The sequence below is a fragment of the Pteropus medius genome, unplaced genomic scaffold (genome assembly GCF_902729225.1).
Source record: "Pteropus medius unplaced genomic scaffold, Ma_sr-lr_union100, whole genome shotgun sequence".
NCBI classification, from domain to species: Eukaryota; Metazoa; Chordata; class Mammalia; order Chiroptera; family Pteropodidae; genus Pteropus; species Pteropus medius.
This window is the reverse complement of record NW_024342472.1, coordinates 890,408-905,082: the sequence shown is the minus strand read 5'-3', so window position 1 is coordinate 905,082 and position 14,675 is coordinate 890,408. Positions and strand designations below refer to the sequence as shown.

At 49.3% G+C, this 14,675-nt stretch overlaps 1 protein-coding gene across 8 annotated transcripts in view; it reads left to right on the top strand.

Annotated features, from left to right (window-relative positions):
- ELF4 (E74 like ETS transcription factor 4) overlaps positions 1-14,675 on the top strand; it is a 36,905-nt gene that overhangs the window by 10,280 nt on the left and 11,950 nt on the right. For all 8 annotated transcript variants that reach the window (XM_039864975.1, XM_039864972.1, XM_039864969.1 and 5 more), the window contains exon 2: positions 13,492-13,767. Coding sequence is in view for 7 of the 8 variants with exons in the window: in XM_039864972.1 (XP_039720906.1) it covers positions 13,696-13,767 (72 nt within the window). In the remaining variant the exon portion in view is untranslated. The remainder of the gene's footprint in view (positions 1-13,491; positions 13,768-14,675) is intronic.

Below are 14,675 nucleotides of genomic sequence, written 5' to 3'. Positions count from 1 at the left end.
GGAGTAGGAGTCGGCACCAGCTCAAAGGTTGAGGAAGGAGCTATGCAGAAGCAGGGCCACGACTGGAACTTAATCTTCTTTATGCCTAGTCAAGTGGGCTTTCTGCTGTACCAGGCCTAGTTGTTAGCTTTTTCAAAGGCTTTTACATCACTTTGTACAGCTTTCTTACAGAGACCACAGGCTTGGAGAATAGATGGTAAAGGCCACCTTGGTTAATGGCTAATGATATGACAGGAGACAGAGCCACCTAGAAACACTCCTGGTTCAACTATGGAATGGTTGCTCCACTATTGCCCTGGGGCCACCCCTTATGCTAAAGCAAGGTAGCTCCAGATGGACTTTTAAAATGAAAATGTGTTAAGGAGAAAGGTGATACGTTAACCCAATGTCACCCATTAACACATGAACATTAAATGGTTTATATATCTGAGTGGTGGGAAAGTCATTCCTGAGGAAATGGGATGGTGGCTTGCAAAGCCCTGACTGCTACTAGAGCCAGTAAGCCTCAGAGTAGCTATGGATAGCATGAGATCTATAGTGGAGAAGGGGAAGGGAGACCCAAGGCTGCAAGAGCCATGTGACATGGCATACCTGTGGTTACATAGCCCATTAATGGCAAAATTGCCTGAGCAGAGTTTCTCCAAACTTTCCCACCCAAGTGCCCCAAACTATTGAATTGTATGCCATACATCTAGAAGGATGCAGTCTCATAAAATTTATTTGAAGTATGGCATTTTATCTTAAGTGTGAATGCTGCAATCTACTGCCTAAATATATTTTAACTGATTTATCAGTGAACAAAATAGAAACCCCTGGAAGATGAGCCAGGTTTGGACTGTGGCTTTGATTCCTGCTTTGGAACTTCGTCAGCAAGCCATGTCCCTTGTGGTACCTGCCTATGGACAGGTCAGAACTTGGACTTTCAAGATATTAGCCCAAATGCTAGAAGGGAAATCCATTACCTGTGGCATGTTCATTTGCATACTGTCCCCATCCCTATCCCCTTCTTTGGTTCAAATCTAAGCCCTATATTCTGGGACGAAGTTGTTGGACTTACTCGCTGTTGAGCTCTGCCCTCAGCCTTTGGGTGGGTGAGCAGATCCCATGGTGAAATAGAGACAAGTGGGACCCATGAGGTTCTGAAGTCTGGGCATGGAGTGGTTGAAGCTATTCCCATGGATTCCTCAATCTTTCCTCCTCCTCCACCTCAGCCTTCACAGCTCCTCATTCTGCCTACTGGCCTTTTGGCAGAATGGAGTAGTTACAGTACTCTGCTGTTAAAAAAAAAAAAAGTCTGCCTATCCTCTCTCAGAACCTTCCAACCTAGTGCTGCTCCTGCTCATCTCTTAGTGACTGAGAACAAAAGAGCCGAGGAGGTACTCCAGGCTGAAGAGCCTCTTCAACAGCCCAAGTATCTCATTCCTGTCCCCATAGCCTGCAGACAGAGACATGACAGTATAGAAAGAACAAAGCCAGCTCTTCCCCAGCTTGAGCAAGGTGGATAAAGCACTATGAATATTCAGGTTTCAGCAGCTGAGTCTGCATCTATACCCTCTGCCTTTGGAGCGGTGTGGGGGAGTGATGGGGAGCTCACCAGACTGTGAGTGCCTTTAGTGACCAAACCACAGCAGGTAGGGCCCCGGGCAGGCTGGTGAGGTGGGGCAGCAGGCTGGGTGAGGCCCAGATTCCCCAGGCTGATAAGGCAGCCTGTAAACACCAACTTGAGGGGAGGGGGGCAGGTGCAGGCGACCAGAAGGCCGGAGAAGGGGGGAACCGGAGACCAGGCTTAGCTGCAGGAAGTGGGGCTTGATGTGGAAACATCCTGTCCAGCGGGGGCTAGACCAGTGGCCCTCAGTGATCACTCCCTCCACTGCAGAGGCAAGCTCAGTACAAGGTTGGGCTGCCTGGGCACCAGGCCAAGAACTTAGTTCCTGACATCTCCAAAGGAAGTGATTAGCAGGTCTCTATTATGGGTTATTCTCCCACCAAGTACTGCTGGTGGGGAGATCAGAACCAAGCTATCCTCCATGGAGAGAGGCAGCAATAAAATTGTCTGAGAGAATTTGACTCTCACTGGAAAGTCCTGGTCATCACTAGAAGTGAGGATCATAGATTGGAACACCTGATTGTGTCCAAGGCCTCCTGTAGCACTCTGAGAAGAACCATATAGCTGACACGCCGTTCTATTCCATCTTGCAGTGCTTTATAATTAGAACCTCAGAGCTGGTGGAGACTTTTGCAAGGGGTCACCAAACTCATTTACTTCACTTTTCAGATGCGGATACTGAGATCCAGAGAAGGCCATAGCCACACTCATGCAGACCTAAGTTATAGCCCCTGCTCTAGAGCATTTTCCATTGCCTACCCTGTTGCTTTAGGTCCAGCCACCAATCCTCATGTATTGGGCTGGCCCTGCCTTGCACATTTTGTGAACCTCGGCAGTTATCCTTGCTTAGGATTATGGGGAGGCTGATAGGAAGAAAGAGCCCCAGAGTCATAAATCAGAAGACCTGGAGTCTGGCCTGAGCTGTTCTGTCAACTTGCATGTGGTTTTGATTGAGCTGCTGCCCCGCCTCCCAGGCCTCTTTTTTTTTTAAATAACAGCTTTATTAGACACAGTTCAAAACCGTATAATTCACCTAATTAAAGTGCATGATTATGATTCAGTGGCTTTTAGTATACTCAGAGTTACATATGCATCACCACAATCCATCTTAGAATATTTTCACCACACCATAAAGAAACGATACCCATTAGCAGTCACTACCCCTTTCCTCCCAACCTCTGGGTCTCAGTTTTGAAGAGATATTTTCTGTAGAAGCATTTTTTGTGTGTGGAGTGGGAGGAGAAACAGCAATTTTGTTCAGGCAAATTGGCTAACCCAGCTTACTGAGAACTTAGATATGAAATTCTACTACAGAGAAGAATCGGGTAGGCCCAGAGGTAAGCCCCTGGCCATGGGCTTGGCACCTGTGAGGTGCTCAGGGTTGACTTTCTATAAATATTTGCATAAACATGTGAACCAACACCCTAAGATAAGAACTCAGACTTACATTATGTGTAAGCCGAGAGCCCGTGTATATTTATGGGGCAGGGACCATGCCATGGCCACTCCAGGTCTGGAGCCAGGAACTCTCTGGAAATGGTAAGTCCCTGAGGTACAAGAATAGCATTAGCCTCCTTCGTACCAGAGCTAGAAGCCTCCTAATCCACAATATCCTTCCTCTACAGCTGGCCACAGGGGCTCGATTTATCACCATTTTGATGCAGACTTGGCCCAGGGAAGTTAGGGATGGGACATTGGCTTGGGAAACTTTTGTTGAAAGGGCATCCTAGAGGCTCTGAGCCTTCGAAGTTGAGTGTGGTGAGAAAGAACTGAGCTAGGGATCTGAGCAGATGCTCACCAGCACGGAGCAGTGGGAAAGCAGGCTTTGACGGATGAAGGTCATACAGGCCTAGGTTTGCGTTCTCCCTCCATTCTTGACAGGCAGTGTGACCTTGGTCATATTACTTAATCTTTTCTGAGCCTCACTTCTGCTGTTTTTTAAATGGAACTATTAAGACAAGATTATTACCAAAAGATTTAACTGAAAACAAGGTTTGAGGGGTGAAATAGTTGGAAATAAACCCCAGCTCTGCCATTGACTAGCTACTTTGTAGATATGTTGGAAGAATTAAAGGAGAGAGCCCATGTAGTAAAGTGCCTGGTGTGACACCAGCCGCACACAGCTTGTACCCGACAGATGTAAGTCCCTGCCACCTTCCCTGTGCTCCACCCTTTCACCCTGTAACTTTTACTGTTTTGCTCTCTTCCTTAGAAGCAGAGGGAACGACTTGAAGTGATATCAGAGGTAGAAAAAGAAAATTTTGACCACGTTTAAACAAGTGCTTATGTCCCTCTGTTCTTCCCCAAACAGGTTCATGGCCAGGGCCACAGTGACCACACCCACCATCCCAGGTACAGCGCTAGGTCAGATCAGTGCCAATCCCACAAGCGCTTGCCCTGAGCTGGCACTAATCTCAAGCACTTCCACCCCCTCCTCCTTGTGCTTTCCAAACATGTCCCACCAGCTTTGAGTTGGGCTTGTAACCAAACCATGACCCTGGATTTGTACTGCAGATGTACAGGGGCTGGCAGGAGCCCAGGTGCACATCCAGATGTTGTCTCTGAGGCTTCCTTGGTGACCCGCATACCAGCTGTGAAGCAGTATTTACTACAATTTGCAGGGGTGGAAAAACAGGCTTGTGTGGAGCAGTCACTCTCCTCAGGAGCTATAGGGCCTTATCACTGGGGCACAGGATTCTATTTGCCATGGGGGGGCTGTAGAGGGAGTAGGGAGGGGGAAAGTGGGATTCTGCTCTTTTGACAGGAGGCCTGGCTGGGCAGGGCTCTTGGCCAAAGGCACATGAGCATGGATGACCTTTCAGAGCAGAGAGAGGTATAAAGACCATCTTCCCATACATTTTTTTTGTTGGCCCACACAGAACCATCATTTCTAGGGCAGCTCTATAGCTTCTCTCACTACTATTTGAACCTCATGGAACAATATTATCACAGGGGGACCAAGCTATTGTGTCTATCCGCTACTAGGCCCCCACCTCAGGCATCAAGGTTTCTAGAACCATGATCATGGACTTCTAACCTGTCCTCAGGAGGACTGATAGCTGGACAGAGGTCCGGGGCCTCAAGCTGCTACTGCTTCTCTGACCCATTGCCCTAGGAAGGCTTGGCAGAGCTGGTCACCTGCCTGCAGGATTCCTCATGGGCACAGAGCCCCATCGCTAGGAGCCCCACCTTGCAAGGGCATCTGGGAGGTATTTACAAGTGGAAGTCACCACACCAAATCAGCCTTAGCTATGTAATGTGATAGCTTCCTATTCCATCACTCAGAAAATGACACTACCCTTGACCCACATATAATACTTTCCTCTCCATTGTTGCTTCTGTCCGTTTGGTGCTAGGGATAAGTACAATCATGAAGTGACATTGATTTCAGTGTCACCTGCCCCTCCAAATTAACCCCATTGTTGACCGCTTTCCCCAGGCTCTTGCTTTAACCAGCCCCTCCATTCGAAGCCACCAGGGCTAGTCCTCAGCCCAGCTGGACATTAACCTCAGCATTTGTAGTCCAGTCTCTTACCCAATCCTCTAAGGCCAGGCTCACTTAGTCCCCAAGGTGATTGCTAGATAAGGTGATGAACTCAGGTCTTCTCATCTGCTAACAGGAGAGGGTTTGTGGAGACAGCCCCATTTGCCTCCCAGGTCGCTGCTCCCCTAGCCCAAGCAGGCTGGCAGAGTTTCTGCTGGGGCATCCCCTTGTGTAGACAGCTGTCTCCTCAGCCTTCCTGTGAGGGATCCTCCCCACTCACTCAAAGGGCCCCTTCCTTTCCTGTACTCTCTGACCTGTGAGAGAGGGCAGGGGTGGGGCTGGGTGGGCCAGTAGGCCCCAAAGGGGAAACTGCTGAAACTCCTGGGACAGGAAGTGGCAGAGAGGAGCTGTTTCCTCTGGCAAAGCAAGGGTGTGGTAAAAGCTGGCTCTACCTCCTGCCTGTCAGCTGTGGGCCCTGGGAGGCTGGGGAGAGCTGAGAGCCCTTCTTTCCCTGCCTCCACCCCCACACACAAATGGAAGCTCCTGGCCCACCGGATTGAAGGGGGAGATCTCTCAGAGGAAAGTGTCTTTTTTGCAGTGAGAAGAATTCTGAGAAAAGGGCAGACAGATCAGCAGAAGAGAAGGGTGGGGTGAGGAGGTAAGTATGGAGTCAGGAGGGCCCACAGTAGCAGCGGAAAACCACAGCTGGGCAGGGGATTCTTCTGTAAACTCTTGTTCTGAGATAAAATGATCAGGATTGTGCCTGCTCAAAAGTGCAGGAGTTGGAAATGCAGCAGATGACTGACTCTCTAAATCTTAGGGCTAGAAAAGACCTTCGACCATCCGGTCCAACCTCTCATTGTTCAGCTGAGGAAACTGAGGCCCACAAAACAGAAGTGATTTGCTCAAGGTCACACCATGGGCAGAGCCAAGGCTAGGACTGACTTTCTGTTGAAAAGCTGTTAAGTTTGTATATAGTGTTCCACACCTTCCTTCAGGCACCTCTGAGTGCTCTGTGACATCCTTCTCAGAAATGAATTTTATGAATTTATTCACACTAGAGGGGAGTGAAATCTTTAGTCCAGGAGCGAGAAAACTTTTCCTGCAAAGGACCAATTAGTAAATAATTTAAGGCTTTGTGGCCCATACAAACTTTGTCGCAAAAATTCAACTTATCATGCAAAAGTAGCCACAGATAATACATAAATAAATGAGCATAGGTGTGTTCCAATAAAACTTTATTTGTGAACACTGAAATTTGAACTTCGTATAATTCTCATGTGGCATGAAATATTATCCTTTGGATTTTCTCCCCAATATTTAAAAACGTAAAACTATTCTTAGCTAACAGGCCATACAACAACAGATGGTGGACTGGAGTTGGCACATGGGCCATAGTTTGTGATCCTTAGTTTAGTGTAAGAGGTCAAGCTGAAGTGTTAGGAGGAGAGGAGGAGGAGAGAATATACCAGGTGGGGAGAAAGCAGGTAAGGCGTTTGCTTCAGATCTTGATTGCCCTGTGGGAACTGGAGCCACAGACTTAGGGGACACTGCGAATAAAGGTGGGGAGGTGGAGAAGTCGATGTGAAAGTTCTATGTGTTCTGCACATGCGTGGCCGCATTGTTATTTGCCAGCCCTGGGTCTTTGGCTGCTGTTCATACTCACCAGAGGAAAGGTTTGGTTTTTGAAGATGCCGAGAGACAATGAGGAGGGGAGGAAGAGAGATCCCCTTGGGAGTCACAGCAGCTAGCTGTGTGACCTTGAGCAAGTCACTTCTCCTGCCTCAGGAAGTTGGTGTCTGCAGCTAGGTGATAGGAGGGATGGATGTGATGATTTTTCAAGGTCCCTTTTAACTTTGATATATCATGGGACTCTGAGTCAAGGAGAGGCTTTAAGCAGCGTGGGTGATGGGGAGGAAGACCCCTGGGAGCTCATGGTGACATCAGAGCTGAGACTGCCCTCCCTGTCTTCCCACGTCACCCCCACCATAAGCCATATTTCCACCTCATCCTTCCTTGCGGCCTCCTCTCTGTGCAGGGAACACTGCTTTTGCTGGCCTGGGAAGTGGCTGGGGGGAGGGGGCATTTGGAAGAGTACCCAGAACCAAGAAGGCAGTGAACCCAATGTGGGCCTTCCCACCAGGGAGTATCCCAGATTTGAGCTAGGAACCTCTGACTCAGTTTCTAGGGCACTCACTGGCAAGAACCTTGACAAAAAACACTGTCCCTTCAGTAAAAGTTATTTGACCTAATAGCCTGTCGGCGCAGAGTTAGAGATTACCCTAGCTTTCAAAAAACCCACTAATGGATGTAATTAATCTCTGGTCAGTATTTCTGTTCTCTCTCACCCCTCTTCCCCCATGGATACAAGCAGGCCTTTTTAGGGGTAGGGGTGGAGTGTGTGCCATGTGAAGTCACCTTTCATTTGTCACATGCAACCTTCTACCAGAGTATTGTATCTGTACTGCCAGCCTCACCAGGCCAGGCCTGTTCCTTTGGCCACTGAAGGCCTATCGAGGCCCTTCCTGGCCAGGTGCTTGTGTAATATTATTCATATTCCATGTGTGTGTGTGTGTGTGTGTGTATTAATAAATGACTCTGAGTCCCCTCTTTTCTTTTTTACCATTCCTGGGTTTTTTGAGGTAATGCCAACTTCAAAATGTCCAAGTCGAACTCATCTTCTTGCCATGTTTCCTGCCCTAATCATTCCATATCCCTTAACATTCTTACAGCAAAAACAGGCTACATATCTTGGAGTCTCTACAACGACACTGTCATCTTTCTCCTTCGGGGTAGCTCTGGAATTCACCTTCTGGGTTCCAGCTGCCTACCTCGTCTCCTTCCATCTTCCCCACTCATACATTAGACAAAACCAATCTTCCTAACGAACTGCTTGCTTTGTGCCCCTCCCTTGGTCAAGCATCTACAGTAACTCCCAGTAGCTTTCCATATTTCACATTCTGCTGCCTGGTGGGTCTCGGGCCTATGCACTTATTCAGCTGATTTCTCTGACCACCCAATCCCTCTCCCCATAGTCAATCTGGTTTCTTCTCTCTATCATAAGTTTTACGGTTGTCAGTTATGCCCCCCTCCATTTTTATTTTATCCCACTATCTCCATTTCCCCTTCTTCCTGTCCATATAGGTAAAAATATGCTGACTACTTAATGAGTGACAGTGACCACACGACAAATCAGACCCGGAAATTGAAAAACATGTTTGAGACATAACAGAAAGTTTTCACCTAAATTAACTCACTGCCCTGTCAGGACCATCCCTTGGGCTAGGGTGGTTGTCCCCGTTTCACAGAGGGGGAAGGGGACCTGCCTAAACCCCAAGGCAAAGCTGTATTTTCTTGCTGGAACCCCATGATTTTACAGTCTGCTGGGACTTATGGGGTCCCCCTCTAGGCTCTTGCTGGTGGCCCACCATACTGGGGTTCAGTAGCTGCCTTGGACTTGACTTTGCTCCCCTTTCCTGCAATGTGTTCTCCTGTCATTAACTTGTCTTTCACATCTCAGAAGAGCTTAGTGCCCTTCTGCCTCTTCCCTGTCTCTGAAGCACTAGAGACAAGAATGTGTTAGCCACAGGCACCTCTAGGAAGTGCTGTTTTGGCTTTCTCAGGCAAGGCTCCTGGGAGTCAGAGCAGCCAGGAAATCAGGTTCCCTTTGTCAGTAACCCTTCCCCTGCTCCTCCTCCCCTATTGGGCTTCTGTAGTGCTCTTCTTGTCACTTAATCACATCCCAAAGGGCTGGGGCAGGGTGAAGGTGGTAAGGACAGGGTACCAGGAGCACTCCAACCACAGCAGCCCCTCCCTATGTGGCCCCCAACCCAGGTGAGGAGCCAGCCCCTCCAAGCCAACAATAGAAAGCCTCCGGCCTCATCTTATGTTCTGGAGCCAGTGGTGGGACTTCTAGGGCCCTCATGGGGCCCCAGTTCCACTTGGTCTCTGGGAGGTCATCTGAAACTAATTATCTGGATGAGTGCTTTTTAATTTTCAGTGTTTTCCCACCACCATCTTCATTCACCTGAGACTTTCTGGTGAGCATCTGCTAAGCCTGGATTACCCTCAGCCCTCACCCACTTTAAGGATGACAGAAACCACAGCCCAGAAAGAGGGCTGACTTTTCCAGGGTCACACATCTTGTTGGGATGTAGCCAGGAGAAGGCTTCCCTCCTCCTCCCCCAACTTGGCCAGCTATGGCACACACTGTAGGTCGCCTAGTGGATCTCCTGGAAAAAGAAGAGGGGACATTTCTCTGTCTGCAGTCTGCTATCTCCTGCAGCCCTAATTGTCCCCCCACTGGGACAGCTCAGGGCCTGAGAAGGTAGACAAGACTAGAGCTGAGAAAGGCTTGGGACAGCTGGAGAGTAGCTCTGTGTCTGCCTCACCACCAAAGCAAGCCCTGTACTGGAATCAGGCAGTGACCAAGGGCCAAGGAAAGAAACTGGATTTCTTGTGAATACGCACAGAGAAACCTCAACCAACAGAGCTTACAAAACCTTTATTTTTCCCCTCCCTCTTCCTGATTTCATCTTAAATGGAGAGGGTGGTAGAAAGAAAGGAATACAGGGGAGGAGCTGACAAAATAGCTGTGACTGCGGTCCCCTTGCTGGGCATTTGCTCAAGGAGGAGAGTTCAGCTTGTGATCTGAGTCAAGGTTGTGCAGGAATCCTTTGGATGGGTTACCTCTGCTCTTTTTGTGGTCCGTGGCTAGAGATTGGATCCCTGACTCTGGCCTTCTGTCTCTTAAATACATGCCATTGGTCACATGGTACATCATGCAAATTTGCTGCTGGATGACTATTAGCTGGAGGAGGGGCTGTTTTTCAGTGGAGGGTACAGCTATTCCTGGGGTAGTCTCCATTTTGTTTGTGGTTGTGGGGGAAGAGTGTTGACGGAGTGGGAAATGGCATGAAGGAAATTGTCACTTCCTTTCCAGAGAATTCCAGAAAGGTTTCATAGGGGACCGGGTATTTTAGAAGTGAGAGCTGGCATGGAGGGGACAAAGAACTGGAGGACAAGAACTCTGCTTTGTGTCCCAGCTGACCATCTGGCCCCTATGTTTCCTGGCATGTGTGGAAATGCCATGGGTGTTAGCAATTCAGTGAGAGCCATTGGCTCAACTAAATGGGTATAGATTTAAACTTACTCCACAGAGACTGTGGATGTGGTTTTCACATAGGGGCAGCTTCCTGTAGAGGAGGCCCTGGTGGGTGGATGCTGGACACCGCTTGACATGTTCCAGTGACAGCCCCAGAAAGGGTCTTTATGTCTGAAGGGGACCCAGGTGTGGTGACACAGGAGCAGCTCAAACCACTTGTATTTTGCTATTTTGGTTTTGAAATGCAGTCAGAACCACAAAGAGTCAGAGGTGTGCATTTGCAGGCAGAGGATGTAGGCTCCCTCGCTTGCTCGATTCCTCCTGTGACACACACAGACTCACACACAACATCTAGGGGCCATATGCTCTCACGGAGGCTTTGCTTTCAGCCCAGGTAGGACAGGCCCTAGGAGCCAGGGATCTTGCAGTGGCCTTGAAGGCAGTCAAAAATGTGGAGCTTTTGCCACCCTGGGTGCAGACTTTCACTGCAGCTGTGCAATGATGGGGCTGGGTGGGGAGAATTCACCACTGGTTACTAAGGGTTCCCAGGTTCCTCAGTTCCTTGTGCCAAGTGTTTGTGTGTACCTCCTAAAACCCCTACTTGCCAGCAAGACTTTGTCCAGGGCTCTTGGCTACTGAAGCTATGTCCCAGTCTGTAAGGACGCTGGGGAGGGAAGCCCCTGGTGTGGGCCTCTGCAGCCAACAGCAAGACGGGCTTTCTGTGGTGATGTCTTCTTTAGTTTCAGGTTCCTGGGAGAGGGAGGTTATTTTGAGGGACTTTGGGAGGTGGTTCAGGGGAAAGTAAGTGAACATGCAAATGAGCCTCTCCCCACCTCTCACTTTCAAATCCTCAAACATCTGAAGGGGGTGGGATGAAACTTTCTGGACTGGAAGGTTCATTGGGGCAGAGGGAGGGGGAGTTTTCTTAACCTTGGCCAAGTGTCTCCACATTTGGGACACATGGGCACACCCTGCACAGGTGTATATCTATGGTGTGTTTGCACACCTATGTTGTAAATTGCAGTGCAGAAATATACGATGTAACAGAGAGTGCACACATTCCTCTCACTCTTGTATGAGCCAGAGTACAGGACACTAACTCCGCACCCAGTGCACACATGGATATACTTCCCAGAAAACACATCTCACTGGTACCGACTCGCCGGTACCATTTATTCATTCATTCATTTATTCATTCATGGTTTCTGTAAACATGAATTGAGTGTCTGCTACATGTAAAGCACAGTACAAGGTGCTAAAGTTTCATCAATGACCAACATTGTCCCTGCTCTCAAGGAAGCCGCTGTCTAATGGGAGAGGTAAGGAAGGTGCACAGAAGTTCCACAGGCTGAGGTCATGAGCAGTGAACTTGCAAACATGAAATACTGGTATCTGTGCAGAGAAGCCAAAGAGATGAGCAAACCTAGAGGGAAGGCCCATAGTGCAATGACCTTGCGGGGAGAGGGAGCAGATACAGGAGTTCAGAAGTTTTATGTTTAGACAAAGTGGGACTAGGTGAAAGTGATAGCCTTTCATTTGATTGGTTTGAGAATACTTCCTGGAGGCAGACAGCCTACCTGTGGGAGGGTGACAGGAGACTGGATCTCATGCAGGTTCAGGGATGGGTGGAACTCAGGTGAGGACCATTGTTTCATCAGTGCCTCCTCTCTGTCCTAGCAGGCATCAGTCTTTCATTCACCCAAAGGGAAACAGACCTGACAGGTTGAGTTGAGAGACTTCTCAGAGTTTTTGTTGGGGGTGGTGAAAGGTGGGGGGTGAAAGATGGGGGGGAGGGGTGGAGCCAGCCCTGTGGGCTAACGGAAAGGAAGTGGGAGAGGCCTGGGGGTAAAGCGGTCATCAGGGAGGTCACCCATGGTCCCCCTTCCTTCCCTCCCCTTTGCCCCTCTCTGAAGTTCCTCATTTCTTTCCAGGCAAGGAGAAGATTTTGCCACCCTGGCACTGCCAAAAGAGTGTCAAGGATGTAGGGGTCAAGTCTGTTGCTCCCACTATGGTGTGTGACCCCAGTTCTTCAGGTGCTCATGGTTGAACTAGGTTGTCTGTAGACCCACTTCACGTGCACACACACACACATTCTACTAAAAACAGAACCCTAAGAGCCAAAGACCTGGCACCTAGAACTGGGGAAGCCCAACTGTTTAGGGCTGGAGGAGTGGAGTAGACTGGCAGGAAGGATGTGCAAGGAGTGGCAGCTAAGGCTTTGGGAAGCAGGCATGAATGTGGACCGTAGACAACATGTATGAGAGTAGTAAGCAAAGGAAACAATTGGAGGCCTGGATGCCATGTGAATGCCTGAGGTGCAGATTGTGAGCACAAGAGGCATTCAAGGAGAAGAGGGACATGTGGTCTACAGTAAATAGATGTCCTGGAAAAGGGGGGCCTCTGACCCAGACCTGGAGGATGAGAAATGTTCTTTGCGCCCCTCCTCCAGCTGGGGCTCTCCTTAGAAGTTCCCAGGGTGACAGTTCAATCTTGAAACTGAAAGCAAAGCTGAACCAAGAACATAAACCCACAACCAGCACAGAAGCCATCATCTCTGGCCAAGCAGCAGTGGTGGCAGAGTGGTGACAAGTGCACACAGCGTATGTCCCACTTGTCCCTCTGTCTCCAGGCTCTCTGGAGGTGTGGCCATGTCTGAGAGTCCCATCCCCACAAGCAGGGTCAGGCCGACAACACAAGCCTCACAGTGAGACATTTCTTCCTCTGTAGACTCTGCCCTTGAGAGCTAGGTGGCCCTCACTCCTGAGTTAAACTGAGCTAGGCAGAGTATGGAAGAGTACCCTGTACACCTGTGGGTCCTCCCCCGCCACAAGATTCTTTCTTGAGCCAAGGGAATTTTAGGGATTTTTCATGCTATTGCTCCATTCATGAGGCTTTGAATTTCCTTGTAGCTGCACCCTGGAGATTAATCTTCAGGGTGGAGAGAGACCAGAGTCCCTATATCTGTCATCTTCTCCAGAAGAGTGAGGGAAGGATGGGAGGGAGGCTATGTATCTTCAAGGCCAGCTCAGGTACAAATGCTGGTGACTCAGACTGGCGCTGAGGCCTGGCCACTTCCCACTGGAGGTGACTCAGTTAATTTCCTCTTTTTCCTCCTTCCGTTACCTACCTCCTTTTTTCTCCTTTCCTGGTCTTCTCCCATTGTCCTCCCTTTTCAGCCATCCCTCTTCTGGCAGTCTGCATTGGCATGGCAGGGTCATTCTGGCTCACCAGCTGTCCTGGGAACAGAGCTCAAGGGAGGTGACTTACTCACTGCCCCCATCTCTTCCTTCTCTCTAGGTTACTCCTGCAGTTGTCCAGCCCATCTTGCAGCCTTGAACCTGGCTTAGATCACCACCTACTCCAGCTCTCTACACCCCATATTCTGCTGTGGCTCAGGGTAGGCTCTAAGCTCCAAGGTACCTGAGCAACATCTCTTCGTCAAGAAAACCCCGCAGCTCCAGAGAGCCCTGCGAATCCTGCTGTCAGCTCTGAGAAGACAGCATGGCTATTACTCTGCAGTCTAGTGACCTGATATTTGAATTTGCAAGCAACGGGATGGATGATATACACCAGGTACGGCCCCAGAGAACAGAGCTTGATCAGATAGACACAGGCAGGCAGGCAGACAGCCAGTAAGCCAGCCAGCTGGCCAGCTAGCTAGTCAGCAAATATTGATCAAGCACCTACTTGGTTCAGGGCACTGGGTCTGCTTGCCAGCCAGACTGTGTGCTAGCTAGTCACTCATGAGTCCATTCAGTAATCATTGGGTGGTCATTTAGTGAGCCAGTTGCCCACGTTCAACTACAGGACACATGCAGTCACCAAGTCAGCCAAGCAGCTGCTAAATACATCACCTGAGCTGTTGGCCAGTCAGCAACGTGGGCTGAATGCACAGGTGTGCGCTGACCTTCCTGTGCCTTTTCAGTCACTTCCCTTCACCACTAGTGCCATAGTAAGAAACTGTTGGAACAACCACATAGCAAGAGTGAACATCGCCGGCTAGAACTGCAGGGCAGAGTCCAATCAGTGGCACCTTCAGACTCATGTCTCTAGCTTGGTTGGTGAATCTTTCCATAACTGTCTTGCAGCTTCAATCTGAGATTCAGGATAAACTGGAAATGGGGGTCTTTAGGTGGGAGGAAGTTGGAAAATAGGACAGACTTCAGATGCTTGGGCCCCCACTGCTCCATACCTTGCCCTACACTGGGGCTAAGAGAGCATATTTTCTGTGCACTTAGCTATACCCATTGGATGGTGTCCTGTCACACTCATTGCCATCCTTCACTCCCTTCTTTTCACAAACTGGAGAAGAGGCAACCAGGTACTGTAGAAGGAATGAAAGATTAGGAGTCAGCAATCCTGGGTTCTGATCTCAGTTTGGCCACCTAGGCAAGTCCTGTCCCCTACCCTATCTGGTTGCCATCTCTCTCCATCTTCACCAAGAGTAGATTCAACTGGATCTCAGCCTAATTCTGATGCTC